This window comes from Silurus meridionalis, chromosome 26 (genome assembly GCF_014805685.1).
Source record: "Silurus meridionalis isolate SWU-2019-XX chromosome 26, ASM1480568v1, whole genome shotgun sequence".
Lineage (NCBI taxonomy): Eukaryota > Metazoa > Chordata > Actinopteri > Siluriformes > Siluridae > Silurus > Silurus meridionalis.
The window spans coordinates 10,764,967-10,790,279 of record NC_060909.1 but is presented as its reverse complement, the minus strand read 5'-3'; the positions used below and the strand labels follow the sequence as shown (position 1 = coordinate 10,790,279).

Genomic DNA, 25,313 nt, shown 5'->3' with positions numbered 1-25,313 from the left:
GAAATTTTTTAATAAATTGAATTTTCTGCTTTTTGAACATGGGTGAGAAAGCGGAGGTGCGGTCAACAACTTAAGCGTTAGAGACTTAATCCACCCACTGGGTGTTTAATCTATATTAAACGAATTAGCTAGTATAGACAACCAGTTAGCTTTCTGCAATATAATGATATGTCACGACTAGACCATGCGGCAGAAACCAGGAGTAAGGTAGATATGGCTTTACTTTATAGGTAAATGAAACAGAGTGCTTCCAGCGAAGCGGAGTCTGTAATCAGATTGCAAACAGAGCCTGAGGTAGTCCGTGGAGGTGTGGCTGGTGGTTCTCTGACAGATACGATCTCTACACTATATTACATTTGTTTCAATGGTATCTGCTGACATTTATATTACATTTCCAAAGCAGTTAATCATTACACATTTCTTTGTAGGAACTAGGAGTGTGTTTTTTTGTATTATCGCTCAACTGCACAGCTGATAATATTAATAATCACCTCAGTACTTTGCTTCGTGTCTGAAATTGGGAAATGCTTGTTTCCCCTCAATTTTTGGGCAATATTTTAAATTAAAATTTTTTTTATAATAATTTAAAACAAAAACTCAGGGAAAAATCCGGTGTTAAATTAATATAGCATGTATAATGTCATATAATGTTGCACAGCACAAAACCTTTTTGATAATATTCGCCATATGTAAGTTATTTATTGAATTATACATTTATCTTCCACAGCTCATATTACTGTTTATATACACTATATTGACAAATGAATTGTGACACCTGAACATAAAATTTGTATTTACTTTTCAAAAATCCCATTTCACATTTAGTCCCCATTTGCTGTTATAATAACCTTTACTGTTCTGGAAATGGTTTGGATTGTGGTTGTGGTTATGTGTGGTCAAGGGTGAATAATGTAGGGAGAGGAGGCCTGGACTCAGTCCGCATTCCAATTCATTCCAAAGGTGTCCAGTAAGGTTGAGGTCAGAGCACTTCACCAGGTCACTCAGGATCTGCCCATGTAAAATCATATATGCATGGCTTTGTGCAAATATGGCTTTAAAAGTCTTTACACTGTATGTCATATTTGGTAGGATTGACTATGAAGTCAATTTTAAGCGATACAGCACTGACTGATATATTACAATACTTATAATACAAACAAAACTCTATTTGCTGTGCATTACTCATTAGTTTCCTCATCAATACTTGGTACAATACAACATCTGCAATCACTTCCTTGAAACATAAATTAGTATCTGAAAGTGTTTTTTAAAAAAAACAATATTTACTGTTTTTTGTTTTATTTTATTATAATTTGCTCTCTAAAAAATGCTGACCTTATAAGCAATAACCTTTAATCAATGTGAACTCTATTCCTCCTTTACATTTCCATTCACACTACCACAAATATTTTGCATTTTCCTGTTAGATTGCTGTTCCCCTGTAATAGCATGATATCGAACCCCGACCAGTGTTTTTTTTAATGTTTCAATTCTAAATTGGAGAATAATTCCACATTCTAATGTGAGGCAATGTGACATGTAGAACACCCTTGTGGTTGGACATTTAGCCTTCCTGTAACCACAACCAGGAAAAATATCACTGTCAGGATCTCTGTCTGTGTAAGATTGAACTGTGCTGGAAATGCAATGTCTGTCGTCCTGTCTTTTCCATTTCTTGTCTACATTAATACTCCTCCCTCTACACTGCTCACCTTCCTCCTTCCCCTCACTCTGTTCTTCTCCAGCAAACCTCAAGAGAGAGTCGATGAATTCCCCCACCCTGCTTTCTGTGGTGCCTTTAATCTTCTTTAGCCATGACAGCACGCTTTAGCGCAACACTGGTGCGCTTTCTCAACACAGCCTCATCGACCTATACATCATTGATACTCATCCTGAGAGAGTGAATGAGTTGAGGCTTGTTAGCCCCACGGGCCCGAGCGAGGCTTTTTTGGTATTCAATGATCGATCAGCTCATCCCTGGGAACCTAAAGACTCTGTCTTTCTGACAGTCAGTGAAGCAGGAAGAACATGTGCTCTGGGTTCCATTCATCAGGCCTGAGCATTTCTCTTAGGTCTCCACTGTCACAGGAAAATACAACAGTCACTGAATATAAAACAGCTCACTTACTTCTTTACTCTCTCTCTCTCTCTCTCTCTCTCTCTCTCTCTCTCTCTCTCTCTCTCTCTCTCTCTCTCTCTCTCTCTCTCTCTATATATATATATATATATATATATATATATATATATAATAGATGAAACTAATGATTACTTCATTACTGTACTTAAGTAGATTATTCTAATATCAGCACTTTACTTACTTTTTTACTTTTACTCATTACATTTTTACACAAATATTTATACTTTTTACTTCTTAAATTTTCAAACCAGGTTTTACTTACTTTAGTTTTAACCTATTCGGAGACATGATCAATATTTTTTCAGCCCGTCAACCTAATTCTTGTCATACTTTAAATAAAAAGTGTTGTCAGTACTTTAAATTCTACCCAAATCTTTTAAAACACAAGTGTCTGTACTTCTACTTGAATGAAGGATATATATATACTGCCCGCCCCCAAAAACAGTCACACACTCTAACATTTCATTGGACCGCCTTTAGCTTTGATTACGGCACGCATTTGCCGTGGCACAGTTTTGATAAGCTTTTGCAATGTCACAGCAAAGTTAAAGCCCCTTTTTTCGATTAGCCTCACTGACAAGTGGTTTTCTTAAGGCTATGAAGATGTTTAGTCCCAATCCCTCAAGTTCCTTGAGTGCTCTTACTTTCACTATTAAACATAGCTGTGAGTTCTACATTATTTTTTTTTACGATTTGATTTCACCAAACATTTAAGTGATTGCCGATCACGAACATTCAAGATTTTTTTCCGACCACATTTAGGGGGAATGGTAGCTCAGTGGTTAAGGTGTTGGGTTAACATTTAGAAGGTCAGGGGTTCAAGCCCCTGTATCACCAAACTGCCATCCCTGAGCCCCTGCAGGCTCCCTAAACCTCTGTGCTCAATTAGCACTGTACTCCCACTGTGGGACGAATAAATGTTTATCTTTTTCCGAAGATGGATATATTTAGGAGTAGTCAATCTTCAGCATGTATAACAGTACAGATTTAGTGTCCTATGAAAATATCTTAAAATACGGCTATTATTGTCAAAATACTAAGGTAACATGTCACAACTGTGTCCAAACTGTCCATATTTTGTGTGAGCACCATTGTTATCTAGCACTGCCTTAATCCTGCTGGACATGTCATTCACCAGAGATACACAGGTTGCTGCTGGGATCCTTTTTCACTCCTCCATAATAACATCACCGAACCGCTGAATGTTAGACACATCGCGTTCTACACCTTCCGCTTGAGGATGCCCCACAGGTACTTAATAGGGTTCAAGTCTGATGACATACTGGCCATGCCATCACCTTCACCTTCAGCTTCCTCAACAAGGCAGTTATTATGTTGAAAAACTGCCGTCCGGCCCAGTTTCTGAAGGGACGACATTATGTTCTGTTTCAGAATGTCACAGTACATGTTGGAATCCATGTTCTCCTAAATGAACAGCAGCTCCCCAGTACCAGCAGCACTCATGCAGCCCCAGACCTTGATGCTACCACCACCATGCTTAACTGTAGGCACTGTTACCAATCTTTTTATAGCCTAGTATCAAAGATTTCAAAATTATTCATTTAAGGTACATTTAGAACAGATAAAAATGTGCAATTAAATTGTGATTAATCATTTAACTCGTGACATTTATGCAATTAATCGAGATTAAATATTTTAATCGATTGAGAGCCCAGATAGATAGATAGATAGATAGATAGATAGATAGATAGATAGATAGATAGATAGATAGATAGATAGATAGATAGATAGATAAATTGGCTTATGATGGGGTCATAGGAAGCATCTTTATCGTAAGTCTACATAACTGCCTTTTTAATGTACCAAATTTGGCTATACATCTCAATATGCAGCACTTGTTTTTTTTTTGGCAATACTTCGCTTAACTCTTCCAATATTTCCATGATTTTGAGCTGCTGATGTGCACAAAACAGGCTTAAAGCCATCTGGTGTCGTTGTCACTGTAGGAGGGTGTGAGAGGAAACTGTTGGAGATGTGATATTTGATGAACCGTCCTGTGGCTTATTATTATCGCTGTCTGCATGATCGCATCGTTTCGTGCGTCCCGCCCATGTTACTATCAGAACAGCTCGTAGTAACCGTGCTAATAACATCCCACACCTCGGTGAAGAAAAATTCAGCTGTCATGTGGAATTCTCTCCCTGATTACACTCAAGCCGAATGCTGTGTGCCTGAGCAGAGGAAAACAAACTCAATGCATATGGTCTGCATCGCATCTCCCAGATTGCTGTGAAGCAATTTTTTTTAACCCATTTTTTTCTCCATGGTGCACTGCGTGACAGGCAATCACTGTCGTTCACAGCCATGGCTCTGATAGAACATTCAGGAGCTTTATTCAGTTGAACAAATCTGGGGAAAAAAAATTTCAACATGTGGCAAGAAAAAGTATTTCAATCATGTGCGGATTTTCTTTTGGCTGATTTTCTGGACTTTGACATAATTATCCAATAGAATGAGATTTACATAATTGTGCAAAACCATAGAAATCGTGAGACCAAAACCAAAACCAGGTGTCCTGATAAGCCATGCAAACACACATGGTAAAGTTTTAATCCTCTTTCTTACTTACCACCAGAGAGAGGGGTCTTTTCCATGACACAACTCCGATCAGACCTGACAGCAGCACCTGCACAGAAAGACCCAAACCAATTACTTTCATCAGCTCAAACCAATAACTAAAAACTGCTAACGGCTCACGTAGGGTTTGTTAATGTAAAGCCTACACAGCAGATCTCTCACACGCTCTGCTGCAGTGTTTTCACAGCTGTTTTTACAGCAAATGAACACTTTATCCACCCCATGTTCACTCATTCTCCTTCACCCTCTATTAAACGCCTAAAGTAGCGCTGTACTGCGTAATGCCTCACTGAATTCCTGACATATCCCTCGATATTTTCTTCTCCAGGGTGTAGCAACAAAAAAACCCTGCAGATTATGGATCCTAGTGTGGTGTGATTTCTATAAGGAGTTTTGTAAATTAAAAAAAGGTTAAAAGTGTGCGATTTTAAGGCAAACATTGACCATGACAGTGGTCATGTTAACAACTTTTTACAAGAGGTCAGGCTTTCCTCAAGTTTTCAGACAGATACAGATTTTGAGTCCAATGCTGCTGAATGTGTGAGTGTCTATGTCTGTGCGTGGGTGTATGATGCATTAAGATGGACTGAACTCACTATTCCAACTCACTAGCTCACTATTTTTCCTGTAGAAACCAGGAACTGTGCTTACTCCAAGACACATAAAGAGATTATTCTGCATAATAGGGCAGTGTTACACACTTAGAGGAAATATGAGCTCACTGATTGGCTAGTAGCACTATGATTGACATGGGAGAAAGAGAGAACATGCTCCTCCCAGACAAAGGGAACAGACAATTTTATTGAGGGTTTAGACTCAGAATATTTCAGTGATGGGGCAGATTCTGTAATTGAGCTCACAAACACACTGATTTGAAAAAAAAAGAACAATAAATTCCAGTGTGTTCGATTAGCGAGGACAAAGTCGTGTGAATTCTGAATAATTACTGTTTTCTGCCAGAAAGACAAAAATAACTGACAAATTAGTTTCCATTCATGTCATTTTTTTATCTCTGCCAGGATCATTTTTATTCATGTATATTCAGATCTCACTTAAGCACTCCTTCAACACACTTCCGTTTCACCTGATTTCATGTCAGCGCTTACACTCTTTTCTCGTTTTCAAGCAAACACACATTTCGATCCTGTCTAATCTTGTAACTATCTGTTGCAGATTCTTCTGTCAGTATCGATCGTACACACATTGCTAACATGACAGGAAACTGTAGAAGCCTATTCTTTATTCAGCAGTAACTATACATCAGCTATATAGAAACCCGACGATAAAAATTTATAGGAAAACCAACAAGGTTCGATATTCTTTCTGTCTTTCTTTCTCTTTCTCTCTCTCTCTCTCTCTCTCTCTCTCTCTCTCTCTCTCTCTCTCACTCACTCACTCACTCACACACACACACACACACACACACACACACACACACACACACACACACACATTTATGGTAGAGATGAACTTAAACGTACACAGTTATTTATTGGCAGTTTCTATACATTAATGGATATATCAATATTTACAGGCACTTTCTATATTGTGTTGACTACAATAAAATAAAAAGTTCTTAATAATTTGTCAATAGATATTGATTATTGAAAAAAAAAAAATCACCAATGAACCTACTTAAAAAGATTGTTATTGATTAGTTGTGCAACGTACCCCTGTAAGGCAGGATAATTACAGTTTCAGCAATGCAGTAATATTTAGAAAAGTCATTTGTTTTAAGTTGAAGATAAGAATATAACATTCAGCAGCAGTGTGGTGTGATGAAGCCGAGTCACTGTTACTATCATGGTTAATTAGTTCATTTCTGTTCTAGTAAAAGTGTTTCCCTTTTAATCCTCTTATACCACAGCAATCTGTTATTAACATGTTCTTTATTAGTTTCTTCCGTCCTCCCTCCTTTCCATCTACCCTTACTTATTTTTTTATTTTCCTCCCTATCTCTTGCTTTTATTCTTTTTTCCTTCCTTCCTTCCTTCCCTCCCTCCCTCCATCCCTCCCTTCTTTCTTTCTTTCTTTCTTTCTTTCTTTCTTTCTTTCTTTCTTTCTTTCTTTCTTTCTTTCTTTCTTTTTCTTTCTTTCTTTCTTTTTCTTTCCTCTATTTTTCTTACACTTTTCCTTCCTTCCTTCCTTCCTTCCTTCCTTCCTTCCTTCCTTCCTTCCTTCCTTCCTTCCTTCCTTCCTTCCTTCCTCTCTTCCTCCCTCTCAGACTTTCTTTTCTTCCCTCTATTTTTCAAAGACTCAATCTTTCTTTCTTTCTTTCTTTCTTTCTTTCTTTCTTTCTTTCTTTCTTTCTTTCTTTCTTTCTTTCCTTTGCATATAGTAGTTACATTCAGTGAGAAATATCTACAAAATTAATTCCTTTTACGGTTACAGTAAAACTACCTGTTACCTGTTATGTTAAAAGATGCTCATCATGTTACAGAAATAAATGCTAACTCCCATATTCTACAAACTTCAATTTACTAAAGCTGACACTAGAGACTCAGTCCATTAAAATTAAATTAACATCTTATAAATAAGTTCTCTATATAACCTATTTACCTATTATCTTCATCTTCTTCTTTCGGCTTCTTCCATTAGGGGTCGCCACAGTGGATCATCAGTCTCCATTCCCCTCTGTCCTCTACATCTGCCTCATTCAACCCAACTACCTGCATATCTTCCCTCACCACATCCATAAACCTCCTCCTTGGTCTTCCACTTTTCCTCCTTCCTGGTGGCTCCATCCTCAGCATTCTCCTACTGATATACCCCATGTCCCTTCTCTGCACATGTCCAAACCATCTCAATCTCGCCTCCCTCACCTTGTCTTCAAAATGTCCTACATGCGCTGTCCCTCTAATAAACTCATTTCTAATCCTGTCCATCGTCGTCACTCCCAACGAAAACCTCAACATCTTCAGCTCTGCTACCTTCAGCTCCACCTCCTGTCTTCTACTCAATGCCACTTTTTTTCAACCAGACAACCTCGCAGGTCTCACCACAGTCCTATAAACTTTCCCTTTCACTCGTGCAGATACTCTTCTATCACAAATCACTCCTGCTATCACTCTTCTCCACCCACTCCACCCTGCCTGCACTCTTTTCTTCACTTCTCTAACACTCTACTACTACTACTTTGCACTGTTGACTTTAGGTACCTGAACTCCTCCACCTTCTCCACCTTTTTTCCCTGCAACTGCAACTGCACCACTCCACTGCCCTCCCTCTCATTTACGCACATGTACTCTGTCATACTCCCACTGACTTTCATTCCCTCCTCTCACCACAAATCACAATATGATCCACAAACATCATAGTCCATGGAGACTCCTATCTGACCTCGTCCGCCAACCTGTCCATCACCACTGCAAACAGGAATGGAATCAGAGCCGATCCCTGATGCAGTCCCACCTCCATCTTGAAGCAGTCTGTCGTTCCTACTTTACAGCTGTAAACTGTAAAACCCTAACCCTCATACATGTCCTGCACCACCCTCACATACTTCTCTGACACACCTGATTTTCTCATACAGTACCAGAATTCCTCTCTTGGCACTCTGTCGTACGTTTTCTCTAAAGCCACAAACACACAATGCAACTCCTTCTGTCCTTCTCTATTCTTCTCCATCAACATTCTCAAAGCAAATAATGCATCTGTGGTGCTCTTCCTCGGCATAAAACCATACTTTTGCTCACAGATGGTCACCTCTTCTCTCAGCCTGGCTTTCACTACTCTTTCCCATAACTTCATGGTGTGACTGATCAACTTTATTCCCCAGTAGTTACTGCAGGTCTGCACATCTCCCTTATTCTTAAAAATCAGTACCAACACACTCCTTCTCCATTCCTCAGGCATCCTCTTACCTTCCAAAATCCTGTTAAACAATCTTGTTATAAACTCCACTGCCATCTCTCCTAAACATCTCCATGCTTCTACCGGTATGTCATCTGGTCCAACCGATTTTCCACTCTTCATCCTCTTAATCGCTGCTCTCACTTCCTCCTTACTAATCCTATCCACTTCCTGCTTCACCATTTCCACACCATCCAACCTCTCTCTCTCATTTTCCTCGTTCATCAGCTGCTCAAATATTCCCTCCATCTTATCAATACACTCTCTCACTAGTCACCTATTTACCTATTATATACCTGTTACCTATTTATTTATCTATATTTAATGTAAACATTTAAAAAATGTATCTACTACATTTACAGCATATTACAATTATACCATTAATGCAAATAAGCCCTTGAGGCTTCAGAGCCTTGTTTAAGGTTTCAGAAGTCCAATATCATATCCAGCAAAGTACTACTACCCTGAACTTCCATTAAGACTAACAATTTGTGAAGGTGATTTAAAGTGATGTAGTACAAATAATAATATTTCCCAAGGTGCAAGTCCAAGGTGCAGGGTTGTAATATAGTAGTCCTTGTTGATTGTTTTAATGTAATGCATATGAGATGACATTGTGAGGTTGACATTAATGTTAGTGTTTGTTGATGCAGATCAGAAATGATGGTGGGTCATTGTTGATGAGGTCATAATAAGTATAAGTAAACAAGCATTGAATTATAAAAGATCATGAAAAAAGGCAAAATTACATTGAATTGCCATCGCAATATGCTAAAAGACTTCACACTGTACTGCTTATAGGACGGGTTGGCCGTGTGCTTATCCGGCAGTTATTTTACAACCATCAACTGCAGAATTAATATTCATCCTTAGCATGATGTGAGTAATGGACGTTGATACACTGAGCTGAAGAGCCTCGTTGTTTGTCTTCGTTTTATCCAACCGTGTCTGCTGCAGCCCCCTGGAGACAAGGCACGATTCGATTTAAATGACAATTTGATGTTGTCATTAAAATCTTTCTCTGACTGCCAAGAATGCTTCTCCCAGTGCTCAGAGGCTGATTCTATTTCTCGGGCGCACTTTTATTTATTTATTTTGTTTCTATCAAATTGGACGTTGTATTTATTATTTTCCTTGCCCATTTCCATAATTCATACAGTAAAAGGAAGGGAGATAAGGAATGGAAGAAATAGAGAAAGATGCAAGAGGCTTCACTTCCTGTTTGCTCTCATGAATTATAGATCTCACGCTAGTCATGGGCGATGGAGGGAGAGAGCGAGAGAGAGAAAGACCAAAAAAAAAGATAAAGACAGAGAGAAAGAGACAGGGAGAAGGTTTTGGCTGGACGTAAAAGCTCACTCGGTTGATTAGGGGAAGATGAGCCAATGTTCAGCACACCTTTTCACACCTCAGCTCACACTGTCACTATTTATTACAAGCTTCCTGCATCACATTTACACACACACACATACACACACCCACACACACCCACACACCCACACACACACTTTCTGTTGTTTATTGTAGCACCTGCTCCGTGACCCTCTAACCCAAAGGGACATGTGTAAATGGAAGAGATGGTTAAGGCTCTGCATCCGCACCGCTTCCGCTCACATTTTATCTTTACTTCAGACCCCACAGTGTTTACGGTTCCCCAAAGGCCACTCATCAGTGCACTCTCCACAAAGCAAGGAGTACTATAAATGGCTATAAAGAGCTATAAAGAGCGCTAAAGCTCATAGCGCATTGACATTGGGTGCAAATCCGCAAGTTATGAATGAGTGTGTTGAGGGTTAAGCCTGAGGTTAGTGCGTGTCTTCTGCTTCATTTATTACATCAACCACCCTACCAGTGTGAATCTGAATCTGTTCGCTTATTAACCTAATTATGAATTTCTCGTGAATACAGACATGAGAACATTATATAATATTGCAAAAAATAAACATTAAAAATCCATAAGTCCATAAGTACTTGGACAGAGACACATAATTTTTATTGCATTAATCATTAAGGTACTGCAGCCATTTTCCACATGGTACACATGTTTTTCAGGCTTAAAAGAAAACAACAGAAAAACTATTATAAATATAAAAATGATCCAATGGCTGAAGTCTGGAACCCATGCGCATGATCACATGCTTTTATATGTATGTATGTATGTACAGTATATATATGCACAGAGATTTAAGGACAATTGACCATAACAATAATTGTAACCATAATCATTACAATAACCACAACTCTACTGGGAAGATGTTGCACTAAATTGGGATATGAGTTGTTGAGTTGTTACTATAGAAACAAGCAGAGATATGGTGTAAAATAAGATTGTATGATTGTGGTGTAAACATGTACGATTTCTCAGCTCGGATGTTTTGATAATACAGCTCCATATCTCCCACTCAGATGAGATTAAACATAAGTAGAAATGGATTATTGCTAAATACAACCTCGACTGAACGTTTATAAGACAATCGTGCTGCTATGTGATTGCTGAATGAAGACTTAAGACTGTAGGTGTTGATGAAACATCCAGCTCAGATTCGGATCGATAGAAATTCAGTGCTGACCACAAACAAGTGAACAGAGCAATAAGACTATAAATTAATCAGCAGTCTGCAATCAGAGCGAATAAAAATAATTGTCCGAGAAAATTTCTAGGTGTCGTTTAACTGAGAACTACATGTGTGTCTCCTGTCTGTCTCAGTGTGTGCATTTTGGCCTTGATGTCACCTGTGGAAGATGAGTGATGACCCTTTGTAGCTTGCAGGAAGAGAAAGAGGGGAGAAAGGGAACGGAGAGAAAAATGTGAAAGCTTCACTTCTTATGAATTATTGATCTCACATTTATGCGCAATAGACAGACGGAGGAAGAAAAGTGTATTACTGTTTGACAATTTTGTCATTTGTTACTGCTGTGTATATATATATATATATATATATATATATATATATATATATATATATATATATATATATATATACAGCAGTAACAAATTAATGGTGTTGGTGTATCCTCTCTTTGCTTTCATGAAGCTTCACAACATTAAATCTTTACGATAAAACATAAAATAGGCATAGTGTTTCGTTTGTTAAGAAATTATTCAGAGCATACTGTATGTGTAAACAAAATGAATTTATCTCAGAGTGGTAAGAGTAACTCTAATTTACAACGTGCTGATGCGAATCATTTTCGCATACCCACATAACCTATACCGATGACTAATCTCTGACGCATGACAATTACTGGTGACCAATCATGACAGAGAGGTGATGCATTCTGGAGAAATTCTCAAGGATTTGAGAAAAAAAAGAATAAAACCAGCTGTGTAGACCTTATACCACTCTGAGCTTGTTAAACATCTATACTCTTGGATTGTAAAGTACATTTTACTTCATTAAATGCTGTAGAAGCTTCTGCCAAAAGAATAAATGTAAATGTAACTCTTATTAAACCTCCAGTCGGTCCTGGGCGAGGGCTCTGAGAATAGTGAGGGAGAATAAAAGAGGGATTTTCTCCTTGACTGCACTTTCAACAGGATTAAGACACTACTCTTAGTGGCATTAGATACAGCTCATTTTCAGAGTCGCTGCATGAAGACAGGAAACAAAATGGTCTGATTTATGGCCTTGGAAACATAGCTACAGACACCAGAAATAGCTATAAATTTGGTAAATGAACTGTTAGGAAAATCGTATACAGTTGGCTCAGCCAGGTTTACATATACTCCAATCAGCCGTAACATTACAGGTCATCTTATGCCGTATAAGATGTCGAGGTGTGGACTCTATTAGACCTCTGTAAGTGTACTGTGGTATCTTTCACCAAGATGTTAGAATTTTGTTGTTAGCACATGCTCATTGTAGATGCTTTTAGTGGTAGACAGGGGTCAGCATGGGCACTCTGACCACTTTGCAACTATCGCAGCGAGCTATGATGACCTTGCATGTTCTGACACCTTTCTATCAGAGCAAGCATTACATTCTTTTCAGCAGTTTGTTCTTTATTAGCTCTTTGGTAGAATCAGACAAGATGAGCTAGCATTCATTACCCACACACATCAGTGAGCCCTTAGAGCCCATGACCTCGTCACTGGATAATGGTTCTCCTTCCTTGGAGCACCTTTTGTAGCTATTAACCAATGCATACCAAGAACACTCCACAAGATCTGCTGTTTTGGAGACCCAGCCATCTAGCCATCACAAAGTCAGTTAGATCTTCGAGATCTGCTTACCCATCATTCCTGCTTCGAGCTCATCAACTTCGAGAATTGACTGTTCCCTTGCTGCCTAATCCTGTATATCAAAAATCATTGGCAGTTGTCTTGACAACATAATCACCGTTATGTCTAACCAGTGTATATTATCTAATATTTTACAGCATGACTATATTCATTATTGACTGCTGTTGCATGAAATGTTTTTAGCAGTAATGCACTTGTCTATCAGTCATGACATTACCATGACACCAAATTCAATTCTGTGATTGGCCAGTGAAGTGTAATAATAATAGTGCAGTGTTCTGTATGAGTGTATTAGTCCTTTTCGCTATATATAAAACACACAAGGAGGTAGGGGGAGAGGTGTACATGGCTACCTGGGGCGGCATCATTAATCATCACACATAGTTTGCAGTCTGATAGATGAAATACCTTCACACTGAGAGAGAGAGAGAGAGAGAGAGAGAGAGAGAGAGGGAGAAAAAGAGAGAGAGAGAGAGAAGGAGAGAATGTGTGAAGGTGGAAAGATGATAAATTCACTCCAATGTCACCATTTTTAGACTGAGGAAAAAAAACTGATAAAGACAAAAATGTAGAGATCCTAAAATGTGCGCATTAGTATATCATTATTTAAATATGATTTACTTAGTATGCTTTTGTACGCTTTTTACAATGAACAAGCTAGAAGTGACAGTGGAAAAGAAAAACATGAGGAAGAATCATCTGGGTTGACAGAGCATAGGAAGATTATGTAAATCATTACAGCATACAGGTGTAGAACAGTACACACAAACAGTGCTGAGTATGCTTAAAGAATGTTCAACATGAGCCGACTGTGAAGATGATGAGTTCATAGATATAGACAGGACATCCATACTGAAAAAAATCCTCTCACCTCTCCCTTCAGAAAGGTGAATCTAAATATTCTCTAATGGTATGTATGCCAGTTATTTGCCTTGTGTTTCATCCCTTGGCTTGTTTTTTTTTATTAAGGGTTGTGCCCACAAATCTTTTTTGTAAACTGTAACATGCTGTGAGAGGCATGGCACATCTCATAAACAACTCAGCGTGTTGGTAATAATGGGAATCTCCATAATCAGGAAATGAAAACATGAGCATTATAGGAAAACAAACCTACACATGCAGAAACCCATGGAAAACAAGGCACTAGGAAAAAGTTTAAACTAAACAATGCTATACATGACATAATATAATCAGTAAGACTAATATTTGCACCATATATCTTTTTGGGAATTGCACAACCCTAATTCCAAAACTGTTGGAACGCTTTGTAAAATGTCAATGAAAACAGAATGCAATGAGCTGCACATCACATAAACCCATATTTTATTTATATTAGAACATAGAAAATGTATTAATGTTTAAACTGAAAAAATGTACTATTTTAAAGAAAAATAATGAACTTTGAATATAATACCCGTAACATGTCTAAAAATGTTGGGACAGGGCCATGTTTACCACTGTGTAGAATCCCCTCTTCTTTTAACAAAAGTCCGTATATGTCTGGGGAATGAGGAGACCAGTTGGTGGAGGAGTTACAGGATTCTAACTGCTCAACAGTCCTGAGACTTTTTCTGTCATCATCTGGATGGACATCATCTGGATGGAAGCATTTGTTCTTTAAAACCTGCATATATCTCCCAGCATTATTGTTTTTTTTTTTTAGATGTGCAAGCTGCTGCTTATTCCATGTACCCCCATACCATCAGAGATGTAGGCTTGTGAAATGAGCACTGATGATAAGCTAGGTGGTCCCTCTTCTCTTTAGTCTAAAGAATTCGACATCCATTGTTCTCAAAAGAATTCTACATTTCGATTCCACTTTGCTCCAGGGCATTTTAGAGCTTTAGCCCAGAGAAGACGGCAGGGATTCCGATTCATGTTCACATATGGTTTCTCATTTGCATTATAGAGCTTGTGTTTACAGACAATTGATTTCTGGAGGTGTTTCTGAACACACAGTAACTTCCATTGAAGATTTATTCCTGTTTTTAATGCCATGCCACCCGAGGGCCCGAAGATCACAGGCATCCAATATTGATTTTCGCACTTGTCCTTTGTGCACAAAGATTGCTCCAGATTCTCTGAATCTTTTGATTATATTATTTACTGTAAATGATGTGAAATTGAATGTCAGAAAGTTTAGAACATTATTGTTAAATTTTGTCACAATTTTTTTTTTAAACCTCTGCACAATATGTTCTAAAATATGGGTTTATGAGACTTGTAAATCATTGCATTCTGTCTTTAATTACATTTTCTCAAATTGTTTGGAATTGGGGTTGTCTGGATCTGTCTGTCTTGACCTCATCTTGATTTATTTTGATTCACAAGTGACACAAATTTGTCACTATTAAAATGCATCCCTCCTGAAGCAAACGTATGCACACAACGTATAGACACACTATATTTCCTGAGATTTTTAAACATTGCATTCAACATTTAGTTCCAATTTGCTCTTATAATTCCCTCCACTCTTCTGAGAAGATGCTCCACTAGATTTTAGTGTGCTTATAGATACTTGTGTTCATCAGCAACAAGTGTATTATGAAAGGCAGGTACTGATGTAGGGGGAGGAGGCCTGGGGTGCAGTCAGCATTTACATTCATCCCAAAGGTGTTCAGTAGGGATGAGATCAGAGCTCTATAGCAGGCCACTCAAGATCTTCTTCTCCAAAGCATGTAAAACAGATCTTCGAGGAGCTCACATTGTGCACAGGGGCATTGCCATGCTGAAACAGGTTTGGGTTTCCAAGTTCAAGTGAATGCAACATTTTATTAAAGCGCATCTAAAGATGTCCGGTACAATTGAGTGCCTCCAGATTTGTGGTAACAGTTTGGAAAAGAACCACATAAAGCTAGAAAAGTCAGGTGACCCAATACTTTTAGAAATATAGTGAATATCTTAGGTAGTTGTTTTATATATTCAATTCTTTCCAATTTCCTTCCAGCGATTCTCTAAATATAATTAAATCTAAATTAAATATAATTACTTATTACCTCATTCTTCCACTGAATTGAGATAACTCTGTCAACTGTCATCCACTGTTGTGTTGTCAGGCTGCCAGCACTGCATAATAATGACAACAGTGGAATGTAAATATGTAAATTATGCTGAAATCCACTGTATGGACATTAACAAGATGATTTTTCCCAGTTCTGATCTAAACATGTTTCAGTGCTTTACCATGAAAAAACACGTCTAGATTAAGGTCCTATCCGACAGCTATTTAAAAAAAATTCTATGCCAATTTTTATGTTGTTGTGAGGCGACTGTCACGCTTTCACTGGTTCTAAATCCAGGTTCTTCCTTGCCTCCCAGTAAGTACACAATATTTTGTAAGAAAGCTGGCCTCAATCCAGATCCTGTGCTGTTCAATCCTCCTGATGAAAGAGCTGTTTACTTGCTGCGTGTACACCTGGGACTCACGCTCATTAACACGAGTGACAAGCTGGCCATTTAAATAAGAACATAAAGATCATACAGCTGTGAAATAGCTACTCTGACACCAGCCTTGTGCTTTTGAGCATGCTGCTGACAAGACAGGAAAAAATAAATATGGCTGTTAGATATGACAGAGCGATGCTCCTTTAACCGTCTCAATGATTTTAATATTATTATTGCCAATATCTGAAAATATATTGAATGCTACACGCAATCGGAATCTGGTTAAGCTGTAAATGGATTTATTAGTTCTATCATTCCGAAAAACACAATTGTATCATAATTTACGTTTGGTCCTGAGTGTGTGTGTGTGTGTGTGTGTGTGTGTGTGTGTGTGTGTGTGTGTGTAAATAAATTATGGAATTCTATCTTATTTGATTGTCTTCAAAGCACAATTTATATATATATTTATACATTTTATATACACTGTCAAGCATAATACATTGCTTTATTGTAATTATATAAAAATAACTGATTCTTTCACATTAAAAACTATAGAACCTCTATAAGGGGCACTGGTGTGTGTTAAGACTAGCTGCATTATTAGAAGATTTATTTTATGACATTTTTTTGTTGAAATGCTGTTTAGTTTCATTCTGTTGTTTGTGGTTTGTGAGCTTTACCTTTTTTAAAGTTTTGTGGGTGTGGCCAAATTTAATTTAACTGTGCTATGAATGTGCTTATTAAATTGTGTGTTTTGGGTGTTTATCAACAAACAAATCCCAATGACTGAATCCTTTTCATACATGATGGGAATTCTTATCTAAATTTGGCATAGGAAAACATTCAGAAACTATCCACAAATCACACACTATCATCCACTAAATAATTAGAGCAATTACAATTTTTTTAAACAAAAAATTCTAAAGAGCATTTTACATTTTTGGGGGTTTGTTACGTTATTTTTTACTAATAATCCAATGTCAATGCCACTGTGGTTTAAATGGATTATGTATTTATATTTTGGGAACAATGTTCATAAAAAAAGTCCACAAATCAAGCACACATTTTACGCACATCAACATTTGTGTTATTGTGGTGTCACTTATTCTAGAATTAACGTTTTGCAGAAAAAAATACCCTACTTAAAAGATTGTGCTAAAATTAAACTATAAATCATCCCTGTATGTTCAAGGTCAGAATATCACTCACTGGACCACTGCACATAATTTATGATTTAGCCATTATCTCAAAGGATGATAATAATTCTATACACACTGTATATTTTGCACGTAATGTGAAAACATGTGGGTAAGACAAAGCGAGAGAGACAGAACGAACAGAGGTAGAAATGGGGGCCATGGCTGTTGCCGTGGAAACCTTCTCTGGCCTCTTGCCAAGCTTCATAACGCTCTTGCATTTACCCCTCAGAGAGGAAAGGGGCTGCAAATCTCCCTCAGCATCAACATGCAACACACACACAAATACATGACATGCATGCACACACATCAAATATGTTTTCACACACATACTGTACATACAGCGACTCAGCTGCTTCCACCACAGCATCACACCTATTCTTATATACTGCAGGCTTCTGTGTCACAAAGTCAATCTGCTCAGATGCATCATATCACTGTTCATATCCATGCACAACTGATTCTAACACAAAATTCTGCATTCAAATGTGCTGAGCCAGGAATAGTTATCTGAGAAGAACCGCCGAAGGTCTCGTTCTTCTGCTCACAGCCAAATTAGATCACAGTGTTAAGTTGGTGGGTTTCTGGCCTTGTGTTCTCTTTAATCATATTTGCAGCAGCTTTTATCTTTTTAGAGCTCACTGTGGATTAATGCTTGTGCTCTGTGTCTGTCTCTGTGTCCGTGTCTGCTGGGAGATCCTGAGTGATTTTCACTGTGTAGGTCACTGAGCTCTGGCCCAAAGAGGTGACCAAAGAGTGCAAAATAAATGGATGTTGTTTGTATGAGGGGAAAAAAATGGTGGTTCGATCTCTACATTTCTACATTTCTTTTTATTTTTAGTGTCTCAAATTATTTATGATGTTTTGTATATTGTAATTGTTATGCATTATTGTTGCTTGTGGTGCTTGTCTGCTTATTCTTAATTGCTCTTCTAAACACTCTTGCAGTTCCACTCACCAAATATTTTTACCTTTATTTCAATTCATAAGCATTTCAAACTAGTCAGAATCAGATCCGGAAACAGCTCCAGTCTGGATTTATACTTAAAAAATACAAAAAGGTCCTTTGTGAATATTGTGGATTAAGAACCTCGATAATGTTTAATCAGTAGTTTGCAATTTAATTGAACACTTAATTATATTATTCTGTCCATCCACACCAGATTTGAAAAAACTGGATAAGCAATGCACTAGTCTGCGTGCTACATGGACTATCACTAATATCAGGTGACACAGAGAAGAACCACATGCAGACTCTACACTGGTGTCCTGCAAGGCTCTGAGCTTCGTCTGCTTCCATCAGATAATCACTTGAGCTAAATCTTAGCAAGAGCAATCTGCCAGATACAGTAAATACCTGGAAATACTAATTTCTGACAAAAACACAATAATCATACAGATTTTTTTTATGAAATACTTACTCTTCTTTTTTTTTCAGCTTCTCTCATTAGGGGGCGCCACAGCGGATCATCTGTCTCCATACCCCCCTGTCCTCTACATCTGCCTCTTTCACACCAACTACCTGCATGTCTTCCCTCACTACATCCATAAACCTCCTCCTTGGTCTTCCATTTATCCTTCTTCCTGGTGGCTCCATCCTCAGCATTCTCCTACTGATATACCCCATGTCCCTCCTCTGCACATGTCCAAACCATCTTAATCTCGCCTCCCTCACCTTGTCTTCAAAACGTCCTACATGCTCTGTCCCTCTAATAAACTTGTTTTTAATCCTGTCCATCCTCGTCACTTGAAATGAAAATCTTCAGCTCTGCTACCTCCAGCTCCGCCTCCTGTCTTTTACTCAATGCCACTGTCTCTAAACCATACAACATCGCAGGTCTCACCACAGTCCTATAAACTTTCCCTTTCACTCTCGCAGATACTCTTCTATCACAAATTACTCCTGTCACTCTTCTCCACCCACTCCACCCTGCCTGCACTCTTTTCTTTACTTCTCTAACACTCTCCATTACTTTCATGAAATACTTAATCAATCTTCTAAAATGGCACAAAACTTTGACTAACACCTTAACAACAGGACTGTTTTTATACTTATTTATACATGCATGCAACATTCTCTAACAAATGTACTTGTTTTCTCTGTACTGTACATTCCAAAATCTAAACAAACCAGAAGTCTTATCTAAGCCACTGTGACCTGACCAGGATGAATAAATGAACTCATGTTTGTGATGAGAATTAACATTCTCTTTCTTTTCTTTCTTAAGTCTTATTTCTGATGTATTAAAAGAAATAAAATGTCCCGCTGTTGTGACTTTTTTTTTGTTGCATCCCACAGGATTGCATTTGTAATCCATAACTCTAGATGTTATTCTCAACTTGATTTCTGTCTAAAAGAAAACAATGAATTGCAGTCCTTCTGTTTTAACTGTTCATTCTGAACACTGTAGTTGCATTAGGTTACATCCCTGCTCTCAAGCCTTCAGTCATTTTGTATGACATGAAGATGAGAAGCATCAAGACTCCTATCTGTAGCAACACTCGAGTGGTGGAGTGAACTTCTCTGGTCTGAAGTCTGTCATCAAACACACTTCAGAAATCACTTACATGAGCAATACTGTGCTATTACTTATCAGAAAAGTCTCTGGGTTCTGGTAGTGTTTTTATTTGTTGGTGTCTAGAATAAAGACATGCCGTGTCTAAGTCTTAAATCTGACATGCGTATTCATGGTAAAGCCATGACTTCATCACATAAACAATCCAAAATTAGCTAAACTATAAACTTTTCTGGAAATATTATTAGAAATTATTATTACTTTTTTTGCATTTTTGCATTTCAAACACTAGCTCGACATCAGTTCAAGCATTTGGAAACGTTCTCCAGCTATATCTTTTGGTGGCTAAGATCCAGTTCCTTTTTCTTAATTAAATTGAAGAGTCTGCTGATTAAAGTGAACCTTCCTTAAAGCAGGAGATCAGAGCCCCATCCTCTGTACACTGCGTAATGGAAAGGCAGCAGATGAGAGACATGATAGCCTGGTTTGCATAAAAGCAATTCCCTGCAACATCAGTTCCCATGACGTATCGTGTTCAATTTGGTGATTGCATCCCATAACCACTACAGCACCTTGATCAAATAAACCTGTCCAGTGATACAGTCAATCCTGTTAGCGTGGAAGTGTGGAGTGCTGTAAATATGGGTGATCAGAAATAACACTGCATTGCGCTCTGACAGACGGTCGGAATTAAGATGATGGAGATTTCCAAACCAAAGTAATACATTGTTGTGGTAAGAGAATCGTCCAGACCTTTGTGATGAGACTGCCTTCTCAACATATGAGCATAAAGTGTTTTATTTTACAGCTCACTTAATCTGGAATCAAGCAAATAGCTCTGATTAGCTGCATCTCATATAAACTATGTGTAAGTCTAAGTGAAGCATGGACATTTTTATGCTTACGCAAAATACACTTGCATTCAGGCGATTACAAAAATGAAAGAGAAAAAAAAATGTTGCTAGGCAACTGGGAAATGTCGACTCGGTTGGGTGAGATTATAACTACAACTTGTAATTTCAGATGTTTGACTCACTGAAAAACAAAGAAAACCTTAACCTTGAATTCTACATGATATATGAATATAATACTGTATATTAATTTAAATTTGAAAGCATACAGAATACAGATAGCATGCAGTATAGTACAGTAAATCTGTAGAAATGACTATACAGTTTACTGTTTTGAGGATGAAAATGTAGAGATATTATTCACAGTAAACTGGCTAAATGGTTCAGAAACATATATGCAGGTGTCCATTTTTTTCCAAGCAGTTTGAGCACACAAAAGCTGAAATTGGAATAATTCCAAGCTTTGACATCCCACTTCTGAGGTAGCTAGCTAGCATGTTGTTGCTATAAATACTTTTGTGTGAATAACGTACAAGAAAGACAAAAATACTTTCTTTTATGTTATGTTACAGCATACACAATACAGAACACACAAATTCATGTACTCATTCACAACTAGGAACGATTTACCACAGCTACCTACTCGTGTGTCTCTAGAAGGCTGCTTTTTAAGTTCATGTGAATTAGCATAAAAGTGATGTTTTAATATTTTCCAGTAAATACTTTAAACCTAAAAGGAAATGTTTCAAATAACATGATTGTGTATGAGACTCTGACATTTAGAAGACATGACATTTGCCAACATGAGTAAAATGTTGTGCTGACTTTCTGTAGCTGGATACAAGCCATTAAACATAATATTACCCAATGTGGAGAAGGTGAACCAAGCTGAAAAATAACAACAACTTTAATAACAGGCGTTCAATGAGCGGTAACTGAGAAGGGTATGGAAACCATAACGCAGGAGATCTGAAGTTAAATAACTTAAAATATTGAACATGCTTTACAATTATTTTACACGTTTTTTCTTTTACACAGAGAACAAGGTGCTACTGGTATGGAGGAGAAGGTCAAAGGAGCAGAATTTGAAAAATCAATTCTAATAGCTCTAACATCAGACCTCTCTTTTTCTACCTCTTTGATTTACTGTGATTTAGTGTCTTCTGCTTTTTTTTCTCCATACCTGTTGCCACCTTTTTGCACAACACTTAGGGTGCAGAACAAGAAGCTGCTTTTTCTCATCACCATGGAAACAGAGGAACAACAGCAGGGTTTCTGGTGATGTTTGGGCAGGGGGGCTAACTCTCAATCACTCCATTTTCATTCCAGTTTTGTCCATTAATGACTAAAGTATCACCCCAGTCGTTTCCACAATGACGCTTCTAACCTTTTTGGCTGTGATGGCTAATTTGGTAGTTTATGTATATATCTAGATATAACAACATAAAATGGACATTCTGGATGTTAAGCATATCTATAATGTAGAGGTGTTTGGTCCTTATTGAAATATCTTTGATTTGACAGAAATGTATTCTGGCTTTTGTGTTGTGGAATTTTCTGTTGATGTCAACTGGAGAGGATACTATTTATAAACGTCTCTATTCCACCCAATGGCAGAGTAAAAAAAACACATTCTAGTATAAAAGCTCCAAGAATCCGTCATCAGAATCAGTTGCACTCTTTACTGTCATGACTACAACCGTTTTCATTCAGTTCATTTGCTACTGAATGATTCTGTACAGTATTAAACAATATGGTTAAAAAAAATGACCTAAAAAATAATGTGGAATTTACCAGAGTAAAAGGGACATAAACACTGGGTAAAAAAATATATTCTAAAAATTATTAAAGAACTCCATATTGTACATAACAGCAGAATTCTCCTCTCCTTCGGGTCTACTTTTCCTGATTGGCTGTTCAGAATGTCAGAGTTGCTTCCCGTCATTAATCTCAGTGGCATGTTTTTGTTTTTTTCCTCTGAGCATCAGCTTCAGGGGAGATTGATGTGTTTTCTTTGTTCTCTGCCATGCAAATTTGATGAGCTCCTCTCTGTGCTCTTTGTGCTTTTGCTCTGATCATCATTAAAGAGCTGATGTTGATGATGCTGATGGCATCTTGTTCCGGTTCTGGCCTGGACGTTAATCTGATAATAAACACAATGCACAGGAGTAGCCTTGTAAAAAAAAAAAAAAAAAAGACCAGCTTGGCTGCAGGAGCTTTGACGAATTTCCTGCACGTGAGAATACCTCAGGATCGAATAACAAATATTATATTTCTGCTGTGTTTGATTAAGTTTGGAAAAGTGAAGGAATTTTCTTGATGACTTTATTGCATTATTGCTAAAGTTAAAATGTTAAGAAACAGCTCATTTGTGCCATTTGAGAATTTTATTTAGTTTGTAGATTATAGACAATAAATAAACAAATAGATTTGATCATACTGGAATATTAGATTGTAAATTAAAAAAAGAAAACCAATGAGGTGAATAACCACACATGAAAAACTAAACTCAACTCATTTTTAATAAATTTCCATGCTGCTATTGCTATTCCATTAATAATGGCTGACTTCTTCCTGTTCAGGCTAAAATTATATATTTTTTGCTTGTCTATAGGAACATTTTAAACATTTTACAATACCAAATAGAACCTTTAAAAGACCAAAAATATAAAAAACATTGCTAATTTAAAATATGAGCCGTTTCATTCTCAGCGTGAGCTCACTGCCCCATTTAGCTCCATAAAATCTTATTTGCACCTAGTGGTCAAAAATAGAAATGGCTTCAAGTGCTATTAGAAAGATCCACTGGGGCTAGAACCATGCTGCCCCATTACTGATTTATAAACATTTCATCAGAAGAGGAGCAGACAGGACACTTAATTACAGTCTACTTACAGTAATTTACTAACTTCAATTGTGTACATCCGGCCCATATAATTGAATTGATTTACAAACATAATTTCTTTTCGTACATCCAGCCTGATTTGATCATGCATTTTCAAAGCCCTGAATAAAATCCAACTCAGTACTGGTACTGCTGAATTAATCTACTATGCACACTTTATTCACTTTATTTTGATATGTAGTTACAATTACTGTCAGCAACACCCTCCAACCTTTTAGAATGTAACTGGATTTCCTTCCTGGAACACACACACACACACACACACACACACACACACACACACACACACACACACACACACACAGAAGGACCCAATTCTGCACATCTGGCCCTTGATTCATCTCAATTAATTCAGCTATGCTCTGTATAGGACTCATTGTTCCTTTCTTCTCTTCTTTCCTCTTTCCATGAATAATCTTTTACTTTTCTATAATAAAAAAAGAACAATCTCCGACTTCCCCAGAGTTGCTGGTGATGGGCTCGAAATTTCTCTCATCTTGTCATATTAACACGAGCACAGCACAGATAAACACTTTATCGATTATGCATTTTATTTGTCTGCAATTCACAGCTGCGATGAATAGATTTCTTTTTAAATGCTCCAATAATTAGCTGAGAGTGGTCGATGTTTGTGTTTGTGTGTGTCTATATGGTTTGTGTGTGCGAGTGTGTGCTTGTGATAAATTAGGCTTGTCATTGGCTGCTCCTCTGACCTAACACAATCTCTTCAAGTTTTTCTGTGCATGTACTTCACACACACACACACACACACACACACACACACACACACACACACACACACACACATATATATATATATATATATATATATATATATATATATATATATATATATATATATATATATATATATATATATATATATATATATATATATATGTATATATACGTATATATACACAGTATCTCACAAAAGTGAGTACACACCTCACACCTAACGTTTAGAAAACCATTTTATGATATGTTCTTAAGGGACAATAGCTTCAGTTTCTCGCAGTACATGTTGGAATCCATGTTTCCCCTCAATGAACTGCAGCTCCCTAAGTACCAGCAGCACTCATGCAGCCCCAGACCATGATGCTACCACCACCATGCATGACTGTAGGCAATACACAATTTTCTTACTATTCCTTACCAGGGCGTCGCCACACATGCTGGACACCATCTGAGCCAAACAAGTTTATCCAGACCACAGAACATGGTTCCAGTAATTCATGCTCTTGTACAGGTTGTCTTCAGCAAACTGTTTGTGGGCTTTCTTGTGAGCCAGCGTCAGAAGACTTCGTTCTTGGACAACGGTTATGCAAACCATCTTGGTACAGTGTACGGCATATAGTCTGAGCACTAACAAGTGCAATATCAAAACTCTCTTTTCACTATACTCAATTACAACAATGTGAGCAACATGCCTGTACACATTTGTATATTGGGAAAAAATCAAGTTTAAACTTGTTTAGTAAAAAATAAATAAATGCTTGGGACATTCAGAAGACCACCGTGTCATGGATTAGACCCCATTGCAGTTTAGAATGAAGTGGTTCTCTTTTCCTAATTAACATAAATGATGGAATATTTGAACTTATCACAGTAGATATACAAAAATATACAAG

The 25,313-nt window shown here is 37.5% G+C and overlaps 1 protein-coding gene across 1 annotated transcript in view; it reads right to left on the bottom strand.

Moving 5' to 3' along the window:
* fam189a1 (family with sequence similarity 189 member A1) overlaps positions 1–25,313 on the bottom strand; it is a 147,432-nt gene that overhangs the window by 76,548 nt on the left and 45,571 nt on the right. Inside the window, exon 2 of the mRNA XM_046841089.1 lies at positions 4,728–4,784. Within this exon, the coding sequence (XP_046697045.1) occupies positions 4,728–4,784 (57 nt within the window). The remainder of the gene's footprint in view (positions 1–4,727; positions 4,785–25,313) is intronic.